The sequence below is a fragment of the Aulostomus chinensis genome, chromosome 6 (genome assembly GCF_037954235.1).
Source record: "Aulostomus chinensis isolate RoL2024-O1b breed Wild chromosome 6, RoL_Achi_v1.0, whole genome shotgun sequence".
Lineage (NCBI taxonomy): Eukaryota > Metazoa > Chordata > Actinopteri > Syngnathiformes > Aulostomidae > Aulostomus > Aulostomus chinensis.
Window position 1 is genome coordinate 17,553,001 of NC_141325.1, and position 23,276 is coordinate 17,576,276.

The 23,276-nt window shown below is 42.3% G+C and overlaps 1 protein-coding gene across 2 annotated transcripts in view; it reads right to left on the bottom strand.

The window, feature by feature from the left end:
• The window catches only part of adamts3 (ADAM metallopeptidase with thrombospondin type 1 motif, 3), a 148,423-nt gene that overhangs the window by 65,740 nt on the left and 59,407 nt on the right, over positions 1–23,276 (bottom strand). For both annotated transcript variants that reach the window (XM_086206881.1, XM_086206880.1), the window contains exon 5: positions 14,056–14,249. In XM_086206881.1, coding sequence (XP_086063007.1) covers positions 14,056–14,249 — 194 coding nt within the window. The remainder of the gene's footprint in view (positions 1–14,055; positions 14,250–23,276) is intronic.

Genomic DNA, 23,276 nt, shown 5'->3' on the forward strand with positions numbered 1-23,276 from the left:
AATAAAAGGAAAATAATAGGAGGTGAGAAGGTTGGTGCTACAGATAATTTGTGAAGATAACAGAGGAAACAGGAAGAAAAGGAGTGGACTTTCTAATGTACAAGTTAGAAAAAGAATCATCATTGTCCCCCTTGAACAAAGAACTTCCCCTACTGCTCAGTTGAGGCTGAGGGCATCAGGTTGGCCAACTTTAGTGTAATTTGTTGACTCACAGCAAGAAGGTTCTGGGTTCGAGCATCTTTCTGTGTGGAGTCTGCATGTTCTCCCTGTGCCTGTGTGGGTTCTCTCTGGTACTCCAGCTTCCTCCCACAGTCCAAAGACATCAAGAGGGGACGAGGCTGATTGATACTCTAAATTGACTGTAGGTGTGACTGTGAGTGTGAATGGTTGTCTGTCTCTATGTGTTGGCCCTGTATGGACTGGTGACCTGTCCAGGGTGAACCCCACCTCTCGCCAGAAGGCTGCTGGGATAGGCTCCAGCCCCCCATGACCCTTAACAGAATAAGTGGTAGAAAATGGATGAATGGATGGATGGATTTTGAATCACAAATAACAACTGAAAAAAGAAAACCTCAAAAAGCCCAGGTAGCCCTCGCCAACACACAGAGCTCCTTCACAACCCAGCAAATCTAGTCCATTGTAATTGTTGTTTTTTTTAAACCCGGTGTGGTTCAACCATTGGTACTGCAGTCAGTCTAAGCTCAATTTCAAGCAAACAAATTTCAGTGACAGTACATGGAGCAGCACTTGTTCAGATGTAAATAAAATGGAAAGTTAGATACAGAGAATATAAAGATGACTTGGACTTTGCTGAAAACTGATGTTTGCTCAACACCTGGACCAAAGAGTAACATTATCCCACTGGTAAACTTTTGACAGATAAAAGAGGATTTCTGTGAGAATATTTCCAGTTCATCTCTGTTCACCCTTCAGTATTATTTTATAATTTGGTCCACTTGAAATTATGCACTGTCAAACCTAACCAAACAAATCATAAACAAACAAACAAAACAAAATTTAATTTGATGCAGTAAAAATCCCTCGAGGTGGGCAAACAGAAAAGGACTCAACAATATAACTGTCAGTTCAAGTCTGTTTGTGGTCCACTTCAGCTCTGACAATGCTTTACTGCTCTTGAGTCCAGCTCTGCTTCCCAGACTGTAGCCTGATAAGTAGTTTTGCCAGTAATTACTTATTAGTTCACCATTCATAACCCATCAGCTACTGTATTAGGAATGCTAATTTCTATGAACTGAGCTTTAAGGACTGTGGTATAACTGCAATACATGCATCACTGGTGCACAAAGACAGCTTTTTATCTTTCTAAGTATTTCTTCACTTCCTGTTTGGGTCAGGATGCTGGGACTGTTTGAGAAATGGGGCTGGTTGTTTTGGTCTGCATAAGGGTACCAATACTGCTTTTACAAGCATCCAGCAAACTGCACCAGGTAAAACAATTCAAGGCTGCACAACCCAAAAAGCCAGTGGACATGACAGTACTTGGAGTGCCTTTCGTTCATTATGCAAAACGTAAGAAAACTGCAATGTATACTTGAGTCAAACGCCTTCGTTGGGCTCATTTGGAGTGTTCACATTTACAGAAAAAAATGCTGACAATTCACTTTTGAGTTTGCTTTGAGCTATCAAAGGGTGTGTGAAAACACCCTCAGACACACTGCAAATAAGTGTGAAAGGGTTTCACACTGTGAACAAAAGAAAAAAATCTCCAGCAGCCTGTATGTACAGGGTCTGGCTTGGAAAAAAGACAGACTGTATATGCCTTAATGACCACACAGGATGCAGATTACCTATTTACCCAGGCCCTTAATACTATCCAGTTGTGGGCTCATGAAAGAAAGGTCGCAGGTCTACCTCTTCTGCCAGTCCCCCACATTGGGGGAGCCAGTCAAGTCCATCTGTTCCACACCCACTTCCCCATAGGCAACTAGTGGTCTGTTATAGGCAGCAGCTTCCAAGCCTGGTTGTACTTAATGCTCCCCCTCATCCCTGTGTACTATAGCTCACAGTGTATGTGAGGACAGAGGTTCTTCGCATGCCCTGCCCAATCAATCCCAAAAGCAGCTCATCCCTCAAAACTCTGAAAGAAGCTAAACTGTCAGCTCCCTGATTTAGGGCATAGACGGGGAAGGCGATGAGGTGAGGAAAAAATGAAGGGAAAATAGAAGAAGAGAAGAAATGACAAGAGAGGAAAAGGGTGAAGCTGAGAGAAGCTCTGTGGGATCCTTGAGCCAAGAGTAAAAGAGAGATTAGGAAGAAGTCCAGATGGGAGGGATATACAACTGACAAGAGGTCCAGATAAACAGACATGGCATGCTGCAACTGATGCCAATCACAGTAATCAGTACACTGGGCTAGGCTGCCTCTAGTTGAAGCCAGAAGAGACCTCTAATGGAAAATACCATGAATAACCTCATAATATCATCACCACCAGCAGCCAACACAGCCAGTGAGAGGAATGCCTTGGTAGATTTAACATATGACACGCCATTTGTCTCTAAAAAGCTGGTCACTGAGCAACATCTCTTATGGGAAGGGAAGGACAGTATTATTCTCTGATACACACAATGCCTCTCCCAAAAGTATATTTTGCCTTTCAAGTACTCATTAATAGGTGTCTGGAGCTCATGAAGATATTTCTTCCCTCCTGCATTACTTCTTTATGACTTGAAAATACAGAAAGTGCGAGCATGGATATTTAACTTCAGACTAATGCCCATCATATCTGTTCAACTCTGCAGCTCTTCATCCAGGGTAACCTGTGTTTTCTTTCTCCAGCAATGTACTCAGTAACCAACAAACACTTTTTTGAATTAAAAATTTTCTGGCAATGCACTACAATGGACAAGCAAGCGCAGGTACAGTATGAGTGAGTTTGTCTAAGTACCAGCTGATAGCACTCAACACTTCTGCGAACAAGCGCTGAAATGAAGGGTTAAAAGGTATTTAGCTAAAATCTAATTAATCTATACTAAATTATAATCGTGTGTTAGCCATTTGTTTCAAGATAAATATACATGGCTGCATTCTGGAGTCAGAAAAAGTCATATGTCAAATATCTTTGAGACGTCAGGTCACCTATCTGGAATTCTTAAAAGGCAAAATACAGGTTTGGGTGAAGTATCGCTTTAATATATGTACTTGTTTTTTGTATCATGTTTTTTTTTTTTAATATTACAAACACTTTTGCTATTTGATTGTTAGTAGTGAATCTGTGTTTGTGTGTGTGTGTGTGTGTGTGTGTGTGTGTGTGTGTGTGTGTGTGTGTGTGTGTGTTGCACAATGATGGCAGTTGATGTTGAGTTTATCAGTAAATGTTGTTCTAAACCTATGTGTCACTGTCTAAAAATCCAAAGGCCAATTGTTAAGATTGTTATTTCTAGCTTCTTTCTAGCTCAGTCTTATTGGATCCAGAATGGGTTTTTGATAGAGGTTTGAAAGTGGGTACTTGAATGTTTTTACCTGATGATCTGCAACCATGCAACTAAAACACATCCATCCATCTTCTTCCGCTTATTCCTGTTAAGCGCCGCGGGGGGGCTGGAGCCTATCCCAGCGTCAATAGGCAAGACAGGTCGCCAGTCCCTCGCAGGGCCAACACATAGAGACAAACAACCACATTCATACCTACAGTCAATTTAGAGTATCAATCAGCCTCAGAACATGCAGACTCCACACAGAAAGATCCCGTGCCCGAGCCAGGACTCGAACTCGGAACATTCTTGCTGTGAGGCAACAGTGCTGACCACTGCACCACCGTGTAGGCAACTAAAACACTTCTCAAGAAATGTGAAGGCAACAAATTTAGGCTGGATGTTAAGGGTTTAGGTGTGTCAATTAACATGCACGATGAAGCACAGACAGTTTGCGTCATCTTTCCACTTGAGGATTTGGGTACCTGGGCACTGGCAAGTTTATCAATAGTGATCTGAAACAGGAATGACAGTCTTCATTCATCATTTTCAGTTGTAAGTCTGGAGATAGTTTGGATAGACTAAATTCAAAGTTAATTATTTGTAAATGATTTACTTTGTGAGACACCTTTTTTTAATAAAGTGTTGGCTTTGAAGTGCTTATTTCACAGTTGATTTAGGTTAACTAGAGATAAATCAAATTATATGTTTATATTTAGCTTGAAACTAGATGTGAATAATGGCTAAAAACAGCACAACTACCCAAAAATATCTATTTACAAATTTCCAAGTCAAGTTTTCTTTATCTAGGTGTGTGCGAAGTAATCCACAAACACTTTGAGTTGAGCTTAAAACAAACATTTAAAATCACTTCCAATGGCTGTAACTTCAACACGTTAGGAGTTTGACCAGCTGGTGTATTCAGATGACCTAACTCTCCAATTTCAACATCCTTTTCTGGACAGTTTTGCTTTTGTTAGTAGCTTCTCTGCGATATCTTCAAGCTAAATATCTGTGGCTGGCAGTTAGAAATGACTGGCAAAGAAGTGATGAAGGAGAAAGTGAAAGAGAATGTGGCGCTCCTCCATACTGGAGGAGTCACATATAGTATGGCAAGATAGCCTTCAAACCTATAGGAAAGCCCTTCGTAGAACGAGAGCAGCCTACTACTCGGCTCTAATCGAGGAACACAAGAACAACCCCAGGTTCCTCTTCAGTACTGTAGCCAGACTGACAGAGAGCCACAGCTCTATTGAACCAAGTATTCTTGTTTCCCTGGGAAGCAAAAATTTCATGGACTTCTTTAATGACAAAATTCTACTTCTACTTCTACTCTTGTTCGAGAGAAAATTCGTCTCCTCCTACCACCAGCTGACAGCACAGCCCCCATAACCTCAGAAACCTCAGAGGCAGCTGTAGGACCAGCCATACAGTTTGATAGTTTTGCTCCCATTAGCCTTCGTGAGCTTAATACAATAATTTCCTCTTCTAAACCATCCAACTGTTTCCTGGACCCCATCTCAACTATGCTGCATAAAGTGTCTCTACTCCTTGTTAGCCCCTCTCTCTTAGATATGATCAATGTGTCGCTGTTATCTGGTTACTTACCACAGTCCTTTAAAGTGGCAGTAATTAAACCCCTTCTCAAAAAAACAACCCTGAATCCAGAAGTTGTGGCCAACTACAGACCAATATCAAATTGTACTTTTCTATCCAAAATTCTGGAGAAAGCGGTTGCTAAACAATTCTGTGACTTTCTCCAGTGCAACAGCTTATAGGAGGATTTCCAGTCAGGTTTCAGGGTTCATCATTGCAAAGAAACAGTACTAGTCAAAGTTACCAGTGACCTCCTACTGGGATCAGATGAGGGACTGGTCTCTGTGCTGGTCTTATCAGATCTTAGTGCAGCTTTTGATACCATTGACCATCATATCCTTCTACACAGACTGGAACATCTCATTGGCATTAAAGGAACTGCACTAAACTGGTTTCAGTCATATTCACTGAGTTGATCTCAATTCGTACTAACTAATGATAACCCCTCAGAAACCACTGCAGTCAGTTATGGTGTTCCACAAGGCTCTGTGCTTGGAGCAGTCCTCTTCACCCTATACCTACTTCCTCTAGGTCACATTATAAGAAAACACTTGTTTAATTTTCTCTGTTATGCAGACGACACACAGCTGTACTTATCAATATATCCACATGAAACAAAGCAGCTGAGAAAACTGGAGGCCTGTCTAAAGGACATAAAAACATGGATGACCCATAATTTCCTTTTATTAAACTCTGACAAAACTGAAGTTATTGCGCTGGGCCTAAAACATCTTAGAAACACCCTATCTGATGAGATAGGTACCCTTGATGGCATCACCCTGGCCCCAAGCACTATCGTGAGGAACCTAGGAGTTCTTTTTGATCTGGATCTGTCCTTTAACTCCCACACTAAGCAAATCTCTAGGACTGCTTTCTTTCATCTACGTAACATCGCTAAGATCAGACACATCCTGTCTCAAAAAGATGCAGAAAAACCTGCCCATGCTTTTGTCACTTCCAGACTGGATTACTGCAATTCCCTCCTATCAGGCTGCACCAATAAGTCCCTAAAGACTCTCCAGCTGGTCCAAAATGCTGCTGCCCGCGTGTTGACTAGAACTGGTAGAAGAGACCATGTCCCTCCTGTCCTGGCTTCTCTGCACTGGCTCCCTGTCAAATTTAGAATAGAATTCAAAATTCTCCTTCCAACATACAAAGTCCTCAACAGTCAGGCTCCTTCATACCTGACAGAGCTCATAGTCCCCTATTATCCAGCTAAAACTCTTTGCTCCCAGGATGCAGGGTTACTTATGGTTCCTCGAGTTTCTAAAAGTAGAATGTGAGCCAGAGCCTTCAGCTATCAGGCTCCCCGCCTGTGGAACCGTCTCCCAGTTTTGGTCCAGGATGCAGGCACCCTCTCTACCTTTAGCACCACCTGTTCATGTCCCTGACTGTCCATCAGTCCCTTCCATTTTTCTCTCTCTTTATCTCTGTCCCTCTCTTTCCTTCTGTATGTCTGTCTTCCTCCATTATCTTATAAAAATAAAATTGAGTTGACTTGACTTGACTTGTATATCTTCCTGAGCTCAAGACACTCATTTGAGAATACTTGAAAGTCAATTTTTGGGTTAGGTATCACTTTAAGAGTTAAGATATCTGTGTTTCTGCTCCCTTTCATTTAGGATTTGGGAACTTTTTGTGTTAATATTAAATTGCATTTTTTTTCTTTTTTCAATGAATGAAATAAACTATAAAAAAAGAACTAAAATAAAGAATACCATTGACTGACACTGACTGAGAGGTGGGTGTCTTTGAGAATGGCTTATAAAAATTGACTGTGTAAACTCATAGAATTTTTTTTACTGTGCTCTCAACTCAACTCAACTCAACTCAACTCAAACTTCATTTTTAGAGCACATTTGAAACAACCGGGGTTGACCAAAGTGCTGTACAGAAATAAAAATGGCACAAAAAATAAAATGACTCGTACAATGCAGCAATTACAATAAATAAAGTAATACTAAAAATACATGAACACAATGCTATAAAATAGAATAAAATAAAACAGAATAAAATAAATTAAAATTAAATTAAAATTTTGCCATAAGTCCACTTAAACTTGATTAAAAGCCAGGGAGAAGAGGTGTGTCTTCAGGGAGGATTTAAAAACCTCAATTAATCACGCAGAGCGGATGCGCCAGGGCAGGTTGTTCCAGAGCCTAGGGGCCACCGTCACAAAGGCTCTGTCACCTTTGGTTTTTGGCCTCATTCTTGGGGAGACTAGTAGTAGCTGGTTAGAGGATCTAAATGTTCTGGCAGGAGTGTGGCGATGGAGAAGCTCAGTCAAGTACTGGGGTGCTAGGCCACTGACAGCTTTAAAAACAAACAATAAAATTTTAAAATCAATTCTAAAAGCAACTGGGAGCCAGTACAATGAAGCTAGAACAGGGGATACGTGGTCACGCTTGCATTTGCCAGTGAGGAGATGAGCAGCTGCATTTTGTACCAGCTGCAGGCGGTGCAAGAGTGAGTGGTCCAGGCCATAATACAGTGAGTTGCAGTAATCCAGTCGTGTGTTAATAAAAGCATGGATTACAGTCTCAAAATCTTTATGTGGCAGGTATCCTTTTACTTTCAATAAGATCCTCAAATGGAAAAAGCTGTTTTTCACGACCGAACTAACTTGCTGATCAAATTTCAGCAAATATTACACCAAGGTTTTTCCACTGATGACCGGATGTTTGGTGTAAGAGGGCCCAGAAAACCAGCAGGAAAATTTGCTGGATTACATCCAAACATTATGATTTCAGTCTTGTTTTCATTTAAATTCAAAAAGTTTGTGGTCATCATTTAACATCATTTAGGCAATCAAGCAAAGTCTGTACAGGGTCTTTGGGTTTTAAAGTTAAAGGCAGGTAGATCTGCACATCATCAGCATAACAATGAAAAGAAAGATTATGTTTCTTGAAAATTGACCCTAATGGTAGCATATACAGCAGAAAAAGAGTTGGCCCGAGGATGGAGCCTTGGGGGACACCAGAGGTGAGAGGAGCTGAGATGAGGTGAAATCCCCTAGCTGCACAGAAAAACTCCGATCAGTCAAGTAGGACTGGAACCATGAGAGAGCAGAGCCAGTGATGCCCAGCCACTGCTCCAGTCGTGCTAAGAGGATCTCACGATCGACAGTGTCAAAAGCAGCTGTCATATCAAGCAGCACTAGCATGGCAGGGTTTCCTGAGTCAACAGTTACCATTAAATCATTAAAAACTCTAAGGAGTGCTGTCTCAGTGCTATGGCCACGTTTAAAGCCAGAGTGAAACTTCACATAGATATCATTGGCCACAAAAATTGGATCTGGATAAAAAACACTTTCTCTAAAACTTTGGACAAAAAATGTTTAGAGATTGGCTTGAAGTTAGACAGCACAGAGGGGTCCAGATTTTTCTTTTTGATAAGAGGCTGCACAACGGCATGTTTGAGAGCAGCTGGAACACATCCGGTGCTAGGGCAGGAATTAATAAATAAAAGAGTAACAGGGCCCATCATACTGAAAACCTGTATAAAAAGACTAGAGGGAATGCTGTCTGAGGGACAGTTCGTAGGTCGCAAATGCTTCACTACATTGTCCAGTGAGGGGAGGGATACAGGTTCGAACTTATCAAAAACAGCATGTAAAAGAGGAACGGTGGGATCAGAGCTAGGGCCTGCAGAAGAGAGGGCAGATGGCCTGAAAGTGGAGATTTTATCAATAAAAAAATTTGAGGAAACTCACTACTGGAGAATTGTCAGAAGGATTTACAAGGGAGTTAAAAATATTAAAAAGAACCTGAGGCTTGTGACTATTACAAGAGACAATGTTGTAAAAATATTCCATTTTAGCAGCCTTAACAGCACTCTGGTAGACGAACAGGCTTTCGTGAAGAGCTTCTTTGGAGACATGGAGCTTATCTTTTTTCCACTTCCGCTCAGCGCGCCGACATGAGCGCCTGAGAGTGCGTGTGGAGTTGTTAAGCCATGGTTCTGACAGTACTTTCGTGCGCCTTGATCTAAAAGGTGCAACAGAATCAAGGATATCCGCACATGTAGAATTAAAATTTCGTAGAAATTCTTTATTGTTGAAAGCATGAATGTCATCCAAAATGTTAAGTATATCACAAGAAATGATAGAGTCATTAAACATGACCCAGAACTGTGATGCAGTTTGAGGGTTAATTGTGCGCAGACGGTGCGTAGAAGCACAGCTTTTAGCCCTCAAACCAGGGATTGAAACAGTGAAAAGCACAGGCAGACGGTCAGAGATACATGCTGATTCACAAATTTCGTTTACACACACAGATAAGCCATACGATAAAACCAAATTTAAAATGTGCCCTTTCTCGTGAGTCGGGTCTTTAACACATTGAACAAGATTAAAAGATTCAGTGAGGTTTAAGAAATCAGAGACCAGTGGTCTTGATTCACAACAGACATGAATATTGAAATCACCAGAAATGATGACAGAAAAATGATCATATTTCACCGTGGCACCTGACAGAAAATCTGCAAAGTCACGAATGAAGTCCTTATTAAATTTTGGAGGCCGATAAACAACCGCAAACATAGTGGAGAAAGAGATAAGTTGAAGCTCCAATGTTTGCAGTTCAAAGCTGGAGTAGGTAACAGATAGAATAAGACGACACTGAAAGCTGGATTTGAACACCGAGGCCAGACCGCCACCTCACCTGAGGAATAAACAGCCGGGAGGAAGGAGTTCTGAACTGTTTGTTCATTATGACAGACATATTGAACAAACCAAAGGAAAGGTCAGATTTGGAAAATTCAAGAACAATGACATTAGCAATATGAAAGCCTTTGGAGATAACCAGGTCCAGTGCGTGTAGGGCATTTATAGGGAGTAGGCTCTTTCATATGCTGAGATAGTATTAAGTTTTCAAGGATAATGGAGAACATGTCTTGACATGAATATTAAAATTGCCAGAAATAATCACACATTCATGATAAGTTAGAATAACGCAGCTAAAGTCAGCAAAGTCATTGAAGGATGTGGACTTGAGTACCTCACAAGTCTATTAAAATCAGTGGAAATATTAAAGGAGTTACACATTTTGTCGTAAATAATGACAGTTTACACACAAATTTGATTTCACTCTCCTCTTTTTCTGATCTAACTTCATGTTAAATATAAAATCGTAGGGCCCCGACTCAGATAGGTATTTTAAGCCAGGCATATTTATGTGAAAATCATGGTTCCTCATTCAGGGATCTCACATTCTCTATAGCTTCATGACTGGGATATGTTTGGGAATGATAAACACAGAACTATATTTTCCAAAGTACATACTCAGGGTTCCCACTCTTTCCCTGAAATTATTTTCCAGGACTTCTCCAGGACAGTTTCAGCAGCTACAGAGACAAGTCATCATATCATACACTAATACATTTCTCTGTCCCCCTCGTACTTTGGAAGTGTTCTTTTCTACAGTTGTAACTTGCATTTACCCAGATTGTTTCCATGTTAATTACTCATACATTTGATGTGCAGTCTATGGCTGTAATTTAGAACAGAGAGGCTGCTGTGGCCATGAGAGAGAAAAACCTCACACTCGCAGACTGATACTAGCGACACTTTTCAACTTAGAGTTGCTAGTTTTGTCTCTTGGCACTAAATCCTTAACGGCATCTGAAAAGTTGCTAAATCTAGTGTCAAAATAAACTGAAACTGGGTTACAGAACCGCTCTAAATGGAAATGGCAATTTGGTTGGCTGGTCGCGTCACGTGGGGCGCTGCGCCGGCTAGAGGCAGAGACGCACTGTGCCCAGAAAAAGGTGACAACATACATGCATGCGCATAACTTTTAACCCATTTGCATTCACTCACAAGGAAGGGGGAGGATAAATAATTTTCCAGGAAATATTAACCATTTCCAGGACATTTGTCCTTTTTTGTCATTTTCCAAATGTTTTCCATGACTGGAAAATTGATCAATCATTTTCCAGGTTTTCCAGGACGCATAGGAACCCAGATACTGCTTAAACTGAACTTTTTCCAGAACATTCACCTAGTGTAATATCACTTCGTGGTTTGTGGAATACTGTTTTGATGCCTTGAATTTGACATTTGGCCATTTGGTTCTCTGGGGGACAGAAGTGTTCATATTTGAATAAGAGGGTGGGGCTAACTGAGGGACTGATAGACACCACTACAGTCTCAGCCATGCATTAATAACAAAGAGTCCCAGATATCGCCAGCATGATCTATTCTCATGGGATTTATTATTTTGATACAGTGAAACATATATCATATTGAAATTGAAAACTTTTTTTTTTTTTTTTTGGCGAGGCCCAAGGATGACTATGTCAGGGCCTTACTGAATGAATGAGTGACTCTGTGTGTCAGAAAGCCTCCATCTATTTAGCAGCTGTCCCGCATTTGGAAAGCAGAGTCCAGTAATGTTTTTAAAATCACAGTTCGGAATGCAGTCAGTTTCATTAACTGATTTCACATTAAACAAAACTGATTTGGTTGGAATTCTAATCCAGCAATAAATAATGAAGCTTCAAAAAAATACTAAAGCTAATGAGGGTGTGGCGGATGCATTCACACGCAGATTACAGGAAAAAAAGGTGGAGGACAACAGAGAAAGAAAATGAAAATCTTAGGTATGCCTTTGGAAAGATTTAGCAATGCATGCACAGAGAGATTTTTTTAAAGCTTTCTGGAAAAAAACAAAAAAACGAAACCTTCACAAGTCATTAGGAATTGAGCCAGAATGTCTTTTTCGAAGCGGACACACTTGAAATCCCCCTAATAAGATCAATGATAGCACATTCTTCTTGACAGCTTTTTCTTTCCTGCAGATACAACACAGAATCTGATACCTTAACAAACTGTGCGTCATGTGTTGGATTTCTGCAGATCACTGCCAAATTGCTTTCGTGTTTAAAGCTTAATTGTTCCCCTTTAAGTGCGCGTGTGTGCGTGTGTGTGTGTGTATGGGCTTACAACATCTTCTGCCCATCCCCATTCCCTGGGGGAAGCTTTGATCATCAGTGGGCTTGTTGCAGAGGACTGGCAACAGCAGCATGAGCAAAAGCATTCAGCCTACCTTGTCAATTTACATTCAATTGTCTCATTAAAGGAAAGTCTTTACACAACCAGCAAATGGAGACACATATGGACATTTTTTCACTTTGAGTGAGGCATTGGTGATGAGTAAATACTGTCGTTATATTACTAGCAAGGCACATGACTACATGGATTGTCACATGCCATTGAAGGTGGTACAACTGAAAATGCATGGAGAGGTAGAACAATCAATCTACAGGTCAAAAATTTGACAGATGGCCTCAAAGCTGTGTTGTTTTTTTTGTTTTATTAAACCTCTCTAGAAACCACAGTAAAGAATGTTTGAAATTGTGATGGCAGATAAGAGGGTATTGTAACCTGATCTGGATTTTTTTTTTTTTCACCAGTGGAAACTAAGTCCTTATAATGCTGAGCTCTCAACTGTCAAGGCATTGATATTGTAAGAATGGTATGGAACCATAAAGCCTCTAACCACAGAGACACAGACACTTCAAACAAAGGTGTTGCATCCACATCACATCAACTAGCTCCTCTGAAAAAAGTGTGTGTGTGTGTGTGTGTGTGTGTGTGTGTGTGTGTGTGTGTGTGTGTGTGTGTGTGTGTGTGTGTGTGCGTGCATGTGTATTCATTTGTGTGTGTGCATGTGTGTATGTGGTGGAGGTGGCCAGAGGGTTGAGGGTACAAGTACAGGAGGCAAAATTCAATTTCAAACAACAGTTGAGTTAGAAGCATTCGTCTACAGCCACGCCTGACAACATCAGCACAGTTGTCCCTGCTTGAAGGCAGTTGGGGAATTGCATGTTATCACAGTTTGGTTTGGCATGATGCAGCTTAAGTGGACCAAGCTGGGAAAAAACATCCTTTTGTTGTTTCTATCTTTGTCTTTGCTGTTTGACACTGGGCAGGTGGTTTCATCAATTAAACCCTAACGTGGCGTTACATGTTCCCCACTTGTCACAAAGAGCATTCAGAAATGGTTAATTATGCTTAAGTCATCCTTACTCAGTATTCATATATCACTAAATACTGTATTTTATTCTGTTATTGATGAATCCTTTTCCTTAAGTCTTACCCATTTACTAAATTAAGATAAGATAGGTAAGGATAATGTTGAAAAGAGCTCAGACCGCAGGAGGATATGAAGCTGTGGGGCAGATCAGGTATTTCTGTCTGTAGCCTACTTTTTCAAATCTAGGAAGGCACATGTTAGTGGCTGAGAGTACATTTGCCCAACTTACATAATTAGAAATCAGCCTTTAATAGTGGCATAAAGCTAAAACAATGAACTAAGAAAGGCTAAACAGAGATTAAGATGTTGTTTTTTTTTATAAAATTCTACAATGCCCTTTGTTGTCCGGCTCACTACATTTTGGGGATATTTTATGTATTTTAATATTAATCTTTTGATCATTTCCCTTAAGCCAGACACACTCCAGTTTGAATATTACTAGTACCACGAAGTTAGGCGAGTCTGTAAGTGGATTTGCAATCTGTCGCTAGTTCAGACATATTTGTCAGACGAGCAAAGCTGAGAGAAAAATTTGTAGTCAACAGGACTGAAAGGTTCTTTACAGTGGGCTGGTAGAAATAAACAAAGTAAGGCACAGTGACTAAAAGGACAGATGCTGCTGTGCTGTTAAATTTCCAGAGGAGCTGCTATTCTTAAGTATGCAAAGAAGAAGAAGTATGCCAAATTAATAATTACTTTATAATGTTAAAAATATGGAGGCTTTGAATCTGGATAGTAATTCTTGGAATACTTACTGAAACTGACAGATGAAAGAAACTGTCAAGGAGGAATAACCATGTGTTGGCTCTCTCTAGCTGGATTCATTCAGTATTTATCCTGGCAAGCGTCTCACACTGTTATGAGTCCAGTCAAACATGCAGAATGGTGTTACAGTACTACATAGAGACCAATGTACACACAGAAACAAGATTCTTCACTGCAGCTGTGGGAATTAGAGAATAGTAATAAAAGTAACAGTGCTGCCAACTTACAATATTCATGAGAGTGAGGAGATAGTTCTGCACATGCTCCTTCCCATGAAATCGAACGACCGAGTCATCGACTCCCAGGAGGATTTCAATGTTGTAGTCGTCCTCCCCGGCATCACGTCGGCGGCGGCGGTGTACGGTCTCATTGACCTGCCTAGCTACCGAGTCAAGAGCCCCAGGTACATCCAGCTCTGGTTCTGCACAAACAACAAACAAGGGGGATGCAAGTGTTAGTTCTGGTTTTACAATTAAACAGTTCATCCCTTGAATCATCAAGTACAATGTGATCAAACAATGGGTCCTGAAGGGCTGTTTTTTTAATTCAGCAGGGGGAGGGGGTAACTGGAGTGTAAAGTCTTTTTTTTTTTCTTTTATTAGTCTGACCCTCCCTGGACTGATACATTTTTCCCCTCGAGCCTCACAAAGGCCTTGAGGCTCGAGGCAAATGCATGAAAAAAAAATGTATGGGCCTCTCTCCTTCATAAATGACCATATTTTATCATATTCACACCAAAGGTAGATGGCCTAAGAAAAAAATGAAAGGAAAAGGTTGGCCTCCAACTCAGGCACCCTGCACTCTGGATATATATCAGTATGAGCATCTGAAAAAGCAATAATACTGGGAATTTGGAGGACCAAGAGTCTTTCCTGCCATTGTCCCAGATGCATGAAGAAACCAAAGTTTGTGACATAGAAGCCTCTCACCAACTAGTACTTCTACAATGTAATTGTGGTGGGAGACAGCCATCACTGCAGTTTAAATGCTCACAATGGCATACCATAAGGTACTTTCAATGGCTACGATTTGGAAACCATATAGACCCACTTTCTAAGTATAAATGAGCAGTGAGTGAGGGCAAATCAAAACGATGCCAATTCATTGTGAAATGAGGAGAAACATTATTCATATTGGACACCATTATCAAAGGCCAATGCAGGAGAATAAAGTCAAGTCAATTGTCAAGTCAATTTTATTTATATAGCACCAAATCACAACCAAAGTTATCTCATGACACTTTACAGGTAGAGCAGGTCTAGTTCCACACTCCTTCAATGAATCTACACCCAACAATTCTCCATCAGCAAGCACATCCTGCAACAGCGGCGATGAAAACCTTCCTTTTAACAGGCAGGAACGTTGAACAGATCCAGACTCAATGGGGACGGCCTGCTTTGACCGGTTGGGGGGAAAGAGAGCAGGAGAGCAGGGACGGAGACAAAGACAGATAATGGAGGAAGACAGATATGCAGAAGGAAAGAGAGGGACAGAGATAAAGAGAGCGATAGAGGGAAGAGACTGATGGACAGACGGGGACGTGAGCAGGTGGAGCTACGGGTGGCAGCTTGAGCCTCTTCAGGTCTGTAGCCTCCTCCAGCAGCACCCGGGATCTAAAATTGGGTCTTTGTCCTGCTAACAATCATTCCCATTATTAATAAACATTGCTGATTAGCAGGTTTAAAAGCATGAGGTGTACAGCACTAATAAGAACTTTGCATGGGTGATGGTTTTGTATGGTTAGCACTCTACCAGAGGGAAGGGTAGTGAAAAAGTGTCCAGGAGGTGAAAGGTCTTGTGTGAAGGGTAGCCTGTCTAAAGAAACAGTTCCAGTACATTCCACACCATGGAGGAGGGGAGCTGATTATTCAGGGTCTTTCTTCTCTATTGCAGTACAGCAGCAGTGCCAGACTGTACAACAGTATGTTAGAATGCATTAAACTGTGCAGCTTCTGATGGAGTCTTGTGTTTTAGGATCTTCGGGAGAAAGAGATACTTATGGGCCTTTTTGATCCGACAGGAGGAGTTCAGGCCATCACCGAAGTATTAACAGCTCAGAGATTATCTCCTGGAGGCTATGCTACTGGCTTGTCAGATTTGCTATGTGTGTCTCCATTTGTTATGATAATGAAGTGAATTTTCTGACCTGACATTATTTGATCCTCCCTGAACTCCCTCTTACGATGAATGATGACTGCTAATATTTCTTTGTTTGACTGAACAGCCAAGTAGTGCTTAGTATCCTTCTCATGCAGCTTAGCTTTACCCTCTGAACAGGTGAGCCATTTCAGACAAACTTCTCAAGAACCATCTCTGAAATTAAATCATTCAGCTGATCCCCTTGGTTATCCTTGTGTAGCAAACAATTCAAGTGACCACGGATATCCCCTATTTCTTACTTTGTTGCTATACAGTAGGTGCCACTGTGAATTTAATTACCCACTATAATGATAGAAAAAAAACAAACGCTTGATTTGTGTTTGCAGCAGCTTGGTTGGTCCTAAAACAAGCCAGCAGGACAGTTAAAACCTGGCAGAGAAAATCATGGCATGGATGTGAAGGAAACATCAGGGTGACACAATCAGTATGAATGGAAGCAAAGGAGGAGCGCGGAGGTATCTGAACAAGGTTAGCAGCTGGACCACACAATGCGGCTATTCCCACCATCGTACTGGCCAATGTACGCTCTTTGGACAATAAACTGGACCACTTACAACAGACTACTCGGAAGACTGTGAGTGAGTGCTATGTTATTGTGTTTATAGAAACATGGCTTAACAATAAAGTACTGGACAGCGCCAATCAACTCGAAGGACTTACATGCTACTGAGCAGTCAGAGCTCTCATTGGAGATAAGACTCGAGGGGGAGGGCTCTGTATCTACATAAATTACACCTGGTGCCACAGCACTGCTGTTGGACACAAACTCTGTTCACTCCTCGTTGAGTTCATGGCTATTGAGTGTCGACCATTCTATCTCCCAAGGGAGTTCACGGCCAAAGTGATTGTTGCTGTTTACAACCCTCCGAGCTCCAATTGCAACAACAGGAGCAAAGCAATGAATGTACTGTACCTGCACATCAGTGAGCAGCAGACAGCCCATCCTGATCCTTTTCTCATCTTGGCTGGGGATTTCAATAATGCAGACCCAAAGACTGTATTCTCCAAAATACACAGACAAATTAACTTCTCATCTTGAGGAAATAACATTTTGGATAATGTTGACACCGCTCAGAGAGGAGCCTACAAGGCCTTTCCCCTTCTCCACCTCGGCGCCTTTGATCACATCACTGTTATGCTGATGCCAGCATACAGGCCACTCATTAAGGTCACCAAACCAGTCTGCAAGCAGGTACATGAGTGGTAACAGCTCGTCAAGGTATTTTCTATGTTTGTGTGTGTACATGTTGTTTTGTATCTGGTCTACATTCTGTGCAGAAAAGAAGAATAGTCGACAAGACCTCCTGAAGCTTGGAGTTTGCTATGAACAGAGCATCTCATCTGGCTTTCTCCATTCACACAACATTCCTCCAGACATTGTGAGGTTCCCCATGTATTACCATCCCAGCGGGCAGGCAGAGAAGGCGGTGTCAGGATAGGAAACTGAAGTGGGGCTGCAGGGCCGACACGCTAGCATGACTAAGGAGGAAACCCCACAAACCACCGCTTCCCAGCATCTTCCTCACCAACGCCAGATCTCTAGTTAATAAATTAGATGAACTGAGGCTTCAACAATGCCATCAAGGACAGCTACATCCTGTTGATCACATAACCCTGGCCCCACTCTCTCATCACGGACATGGCTATACAGCTGGCAGGCTACACAGTACAATGACAGGACGAGTAACTCTGGTAAGAGCAGAGGAGAGGGACTGTGTGTGTATGTCAACAACATCTGGTGCCCAAACTCAGTGACAATAGACCATCAATGCTCCCCAGACTTTGAGTATGTGTCTATCAAATGTTGGCCCATTTACCTCCCTAGAGAATTCACTGCTGTCCTGATCACTGCTGTCTACATTCCACCGGATGTTAACGCTAACATAGCTCTTGGACTTTTACTTTTTAGCACATTAGCAGTCAGCAGAGCAGGTATCCTGATGCAATGTTTGTCATTGCAGGGGACTTCAATCATGTGGACCTAAAAGCAGTGCTCCTAAAATTCCACTAGTGCATTAAATGTGTGACCAGAGGAGCTAATACACTTGACAAGGTCTATTCAAACATTAAGAGGGGCTATAGTGTCAGGCCATTACCACACCTAGCCCAGTCAGACCACCTGTCACTGCTTTCGGTTCCGGCATACATCCCCTAAGGAAAACTGCCTCCACCACCACCCTGTTAAAATATTTCCAGATGAAGCCTCTCAGCAGTTGCAGGACTGCTTTGACAGGACATGCTGGGACATATTCAAACATCCAAACCTGGCAGTTGTGGCAGGGAATCCAGCACATCACCAACTACAAGACCAACCCCGGAGCTGCCGAAGGGGATGTTTCACTGGCGGAGGAGCAGAACCACTTCTTCACCTGTTTCAATGCAAAACCACCAGGAACAGCAACACAACACCCCACAGCCAACAGTGACATCATCCTCACAGTGGAGGAGCATCTGCAGGTGAGTACTAAAGGACTGTGCAGACCTGCTGGTGGGGGTCTTTAACAAGATTCTCAACCAGTCACTCTCCCAGTCTACTGTCCCATCCTGTCTGAAGTCCTCCACCAGAGTCCCCCTGCCCCAAAAAACAAATATCTCCACCCTCAATGACAACTGGCCAGTAGCACTCACCACTGTGCTGATGAGGTGCTTAAAAAAAACTGGTATATCATGTCATTCATTCCCCCTACCTTTGACCTGCACCAGTTTGCTTACAGGTTTAATAGGTCCGCTGAGGATGCTGTAGCCACAGACACCCATGCTACGTTGTCCCACCTGGAGCAGCAGGGGAGCTACGCTCGTCTGCTCTTCATAGAATTTGCTCTGCTTTTAACACCATCTGCCCCAACAGACTGGTGGTCAAGCTATCAGACCTTGGAATACCACACCACCTGTCTTTGGACAGATCGCAGGCCAAGGAGCTTGTCGTGGATAATAGGAGGAGAAAGACAGTCACCAAGCTGCTATTGATAGGTAAGGACTGTCTGGACAGGGTCTTCAGCTTTTTGAGAGTAAGCATCATGGAAGACCTGACCTGGGGCATCAACACCACTGGGCTAGTGAAGAAGGCCAAGCAAAGACTTTACTTCCGGAGGGTTCTCAGGAAGAACAACATCCCTCAAAAACTGCTGGTGTCCTTCTATCGCTGCTCAATTGAGAGCATGCTGACATACTGTCTCTGTGTGTGGTCCTCAAGCAACACTGTAGCACAGAGGAAAACGCTCCAAGGGGTCATAAAAGCAGCACAGAGAAAAGTCGCAATCCTCCCACTGCCTCAAAATGGCCAAATCAATCCTAAAAGACTCATAACACACTGGCCATCAGGCAGGAGATACAGGTCCATAAAAACCAGAACAAAGAGACTACCAAAGAGTTTTTACCCAACTGTCATAACTACCCTAGATGGTGCTACCAAAGCATAGCTGTTTTACATTTATGAATGTGGATGTGTATGGGTACAGTATGTGAGGTTTTATGCAATTTTTAATGTCTATGCCTATAGCGATACTCTCATTTGATATTGATGTCTTTCTTTGCACTTAACAAGGACTGCACTTAATTTCGTTGTGCCTGTTACAATGACAAATAAAGATAAAGAAAGTGTGTGGCCTGAGAGATCTGCAGAGGCACTCAAGGACTGTTTTAACACCACAGACAGGAATATGTTCAAGCAAGTTGCTACCCACAATAACTCCACTGACCTCCAGGAATACACTGGCACTGTTACTGCCTACATCACCAAGTGTATTGAGGATGTAACAGAACTGAAGACCATCACTGTGTGGGCAAATCAGAAGCTGTGGCTGACGGGGGAGGTGTGCAAGCTTGTGAAAGCTCTAAATGCTGCCTTCACAGCAAGAGACGTGGAGTACCTGAGAACATCAAAGGCAAACCTGTCCTGTGGCATCAGATAGGCTGCGGCATTACTCCAGGAAGACCCATTGCTACCCATTGCTTCAGAAACAGCAGAGACATAGAGCCTGTGGCAGTGGTTGCAGACCATCACAGACTACAAGTCCCCACCACAGACCTGTGACAGCCCCATCTCTCTGCTAAACAAGCTGAACAACTTCTTCGCTCACTTTGAGGCACAGAACACCACACTTGCTCAAAAGTCCCCTTCCCCCCCTGATGACCTGGTGTTGACGTTGTCCCCAGACAGTGTGAGGAGATCATTCTGCAGGATCAACGGTCGCAAAGCTACCTGTCCTGATTATATACCTGGTTATGTGTTGAGGAACTGTGTGGGGGAACTCACAGATGTCTTCACAGACATTTTAAAATCTCACTTAGGCAGGCTGTGGTTCCCACATGCTTCAAAGCCACCACCATCATCTCGGTTCTGAGGAATTCGTCCCCTTCCTGTTTCAATGGCTACTGTCTGGTTGTACTCACCCCCATCTTGATGAAGTGCTTTGAACAGCCACCCCACCCCACCCCACCCCTGGACTCCTACTAGTCTGCATATCGGTCAAAATGCTCAACCGATGATGCCATCTCTACTGCCTTCCATGCACCCCTCACACACCTGGACACAAAGCCTTCTATATTAGAATGCTTTTAATTGATTTTACTTCAGCATTCAACACCATCATTCCCCAACAGCTTAATCACAAACTAGACTGGGGCTGAACAGCACACTGTGCAACTGGCTGTTGGACTTCCTGGCTGGCAGACCACAGGCAGCTACAGTCGTCAGAAACACATCCAGTAATATCGCTCTGAACACAGGGGCCCCCCAAGGATGTGTCCCCTCCATTTCATCCTGCTGACCTATGACTACACTTCATCACACAGTTTCAGTTCCAACTTGTTTGTGAAGTTTGCAGATGATACAACTATGGTGAGTCTCATTAACAATGGGGATGAGACAAACTACAGGGAAGAGGGGAGCCACCTGGCCATGTGGTGCAAATACAACAGAAGACAAAAGAAATTGTTGTAGATTTCAGGAAAAAGCGAACCAAGCATACTCCTCTCACTATCAATGGTGCTACAGTGGAGAGAGTGAGTAGCACCAAGTTCCCAGGTGTGCAAGTCCCAGAAGATCTTTCCTGGACCACCAACAGTGCATCACTAGCAAGGAAGGCTCAACAGTGCCAGTACTTTACAGAAAGCTAAAGTGTCAGCCCCCATCATGTGCATTTTTTATAGGGGCACCACTGAAAATGTCCTGACCAGCAGCATTATGGTGTGGTACGGTGCATGCATCTCGTCCTGGCCACAGGTCCTTTCAGCACATAGTGAGAAAATCATTGGTGCCACTCTCCCCTCCCTCGAGGACATATACACCTCCCAACTCACTCGCAAAGCCCTCTGCATTGCAGGTGATCCCACCCACCTGTCACACTGCTACTTTAACCATTGCCCTCAGGGAGGAGCCTGTGGAGTCTCTGCACCAGGAACAGCAGGCTGAGAGACAGCTTCAATCACCAGGCTGTCAAGATGCTCACCTCCTTCTCCACTCTGCCCCTCCTTGCCCTTCCGCCTCCTCCACACCAAAGCCATGGACCCTGGCCCACCTCCACCCTCCACACTGTGAACTCTGTCACTAGCAGGACTCTTAGCACTAAGCACTTTGCAATGTCTGTCTTGTCTGTGATTTTTTTTTTAATATATGCACATACCATGTATATTTTTAGACTTATTTATTCAATGTTTTTTGCACCATTTTGGGTCAGAGAGTATCATAATTTCAATTCTCAGTATGTCCTGTACATATTGCTTAATTGACATTCAAAATGACTTTGACTTTAAAATTATTTGAACAATTTCAGTCTATGTTTGACAGATTTAGGAGTAAGATGCAGGATACAAGTTTTTGCAAACATGTCAATGATTTACATTTATTATTCCTTAATACTGCTGCAAATTTTATTGCTGTTCCTGTTTGTTTGTCTTATTGTGAATATGAATATGGAAAAACCCATTTGCTCTAAGGAGTCGAAGATAGCCTCATTTATTCTGCTTACAAAGAATCCAGCTGCACCCTACTCAGGCACAAATAGTAATTCTGTAAGTTTGTTACCAGTTTAAGGTAAGTTTATGCTTCTAGAGTGGAGTCTTCAATGTTTGCTGAGGGTGATACAGCGGTGAGAAGAAGAAAGCTGTTCATTCACATTTTTCTGCCCTAAATTGGCAACAAAGTGCGTGATTTCTTTTTTTTTTCCATTGAATTTTACATTTGCTGGACCGTACATGCCAAATTACTGTAATAAGCACAATTCCCAACAGTAATTTACCATTTTTATGGAGAGATAAATTGTAGCTGAGTGGTGACTGCTGCATATTAATATTCTTCAGGACATGGGTTCACTGTAAGGTTGTAGGATTTATCTGAAAAACAACCTGTACTTCTCCTATGCACCACATGACTCCTCCTCAGCTGACTTTACAATATTAATAACTACATTAATCAGACTCCAGGAGATGATAAGCCTCGAGCTCATCTTCCTCTATGATAGATGCCTTTCCTTACTTTTACTTTTAATTTTCCTCAACTGCAATCCAGGCGTTTTTTTCTACAATTGAGGTAAATTGTAAAATGAAGTTATTTCCTGTCAGATATAACGGCGCTACGCTTGTCCATGCACTTGAACAAGTGCTCTTTGAAGTTGCCATCACCACATGTCACAGAGGTTTTTGTTATTAAAACCTGAAATGGTTGCTGTGATGCCCCATGATGACAAGTATGCTGTGTGGTTCAGTGGTGATACCTGTCTTACCAGGTCAGAATACAGTCAGCCTATGAAGCATGAGTTTTGGGTCCCCTAGAACCCGTGGGGTGATGAGTAGTGTAACTACTAACTCATTGAGAGGGCCAGGTTCATGCCAAAAAGTGATGAAAAGTAGGTCACAAGCTGTGAAGGGAGCCATGTTACCCATGCCCCTGTAAACATAGGCATGCATCAAAGGTGTGTAATTGTACTTTTAACTGAGTATACATTTTCAGTACTCTACCAGCAACTGCCTGCAACAAATCTCAAGCAAAATGCCCGACCTTCCTTATACTCTCAGTGGACTATTTTAATGTAGTTAATGACAACTCTGTAGTTCAGGTCTGGTTAGGTTTAGGCACAATAACTTACAAATCTCCATATGTTTCATTGAAAACATTGAGTTTTAGCTGCAGAAAATGGACTGCCAATGTACCTACATCTTGCTTTAAATGCACAATTTTGTCTCTGGTTTAGAAACACTGCAAATGTCCTGACATCTTGCTAGAATTGCCCAGGTTTGTCACCAGAACTCTAGCAGCAAATATTATGGCATCTCGCAAAAAAATGCCAAA